This window comes from Eimeria tenella, genomic scaffold, assembly GCF_000499545.2.
Source record: "Eimeria tenella Houghton genomic scaffold, Eth_scaff1987, whole genome shotgun sequence".
Classification (NCBI taxonomy): domain Eukaryota; phylum Apicomplexa; class Conoidasida; order Eucoccidiorida; family Eimeriidae; genus Eimeria; species Eimeria tenella.
In genome coordinates, this window is record NW_013541829.1 from 304 (window position 1) to 893 (window position 590).

A 590-nucleotide genomic window follows, 5' to 3' on the forward strand; every position below is an offset into this window, starting at 1 on the left:
TGCAGCAGCAGCACCACCACCACCAGCTGCAGCAGCAGCAGCAGCAGCAGCAGAACGCAGAATCTCCTGGTGCTGCTGCTGCTGCCGCTCAGCAGCACCACCCAGACCAGCAGCAGCAGCAGCAGCAGCAGCAGCAGCAGGAGGTGCCGGCGTTCGTGGTGTCTGTGGCTTCTTTGCCGACGCAGCGGAAGCTGCTGTGTCTGCTGCGGTCTCCTTTTAAACACAAAGACAGCCGCGAGCAGTATGAGCTGCTGCAGCGCAAAGTGCTGCTGGACGTGCACTGCAGCAGCGAGCTGCTGCAGCACTTGGTCCGCGAGCAGCAGCAGCTCAGACAGGCCTCCAGCAGCAGCAGCAGCAGCAGCAGCAGCGGGGAGTCGAGCTCTCCCATGAAGTCCATGCGGCGTCTGCGGTCTTATATAAGGCTCTTCCGCCGCTACTTCCCGCAGTCGCAGCAGCAGCAGCAGCAGCAGCAGCAGGTGCAGCAGCAAGCACAGCAGCAAGTGGTGCAGCAAGTGCTGCAGCAAGTGCAGCAGCAGCAGGAGAGCGCCGTTCCGCGGGCGAAGGCGTTGGAGGCGGCGGGGGAGGGGGGG

At 64.2% G+C, this 590-nt stretch overlaps 1 protein-coding gene across 1 annotated transcript in view; it reads left to right on the forward strand.

Moving 5' to 3' along the window:
- Nucleotides 1-386: 386 nt before the first annotated feature.
- ETH_00039790 (uncharacterized protein) overlaps nt 387-590 on the forward strand; it is a gene marked incomplete at both ends in the record, with an annotated part of 366 nt that continues 162 nt past the window's right edge. Inside the window, one exon of the mRNA XM_013374166.1 lies at nt 387-588. Within this exon, the coding sequence (XP_013229620.1) occupies nt 387-588 (202 nt within the window). The remainder of the gene's footprint in view (nt 589-590) is intronic.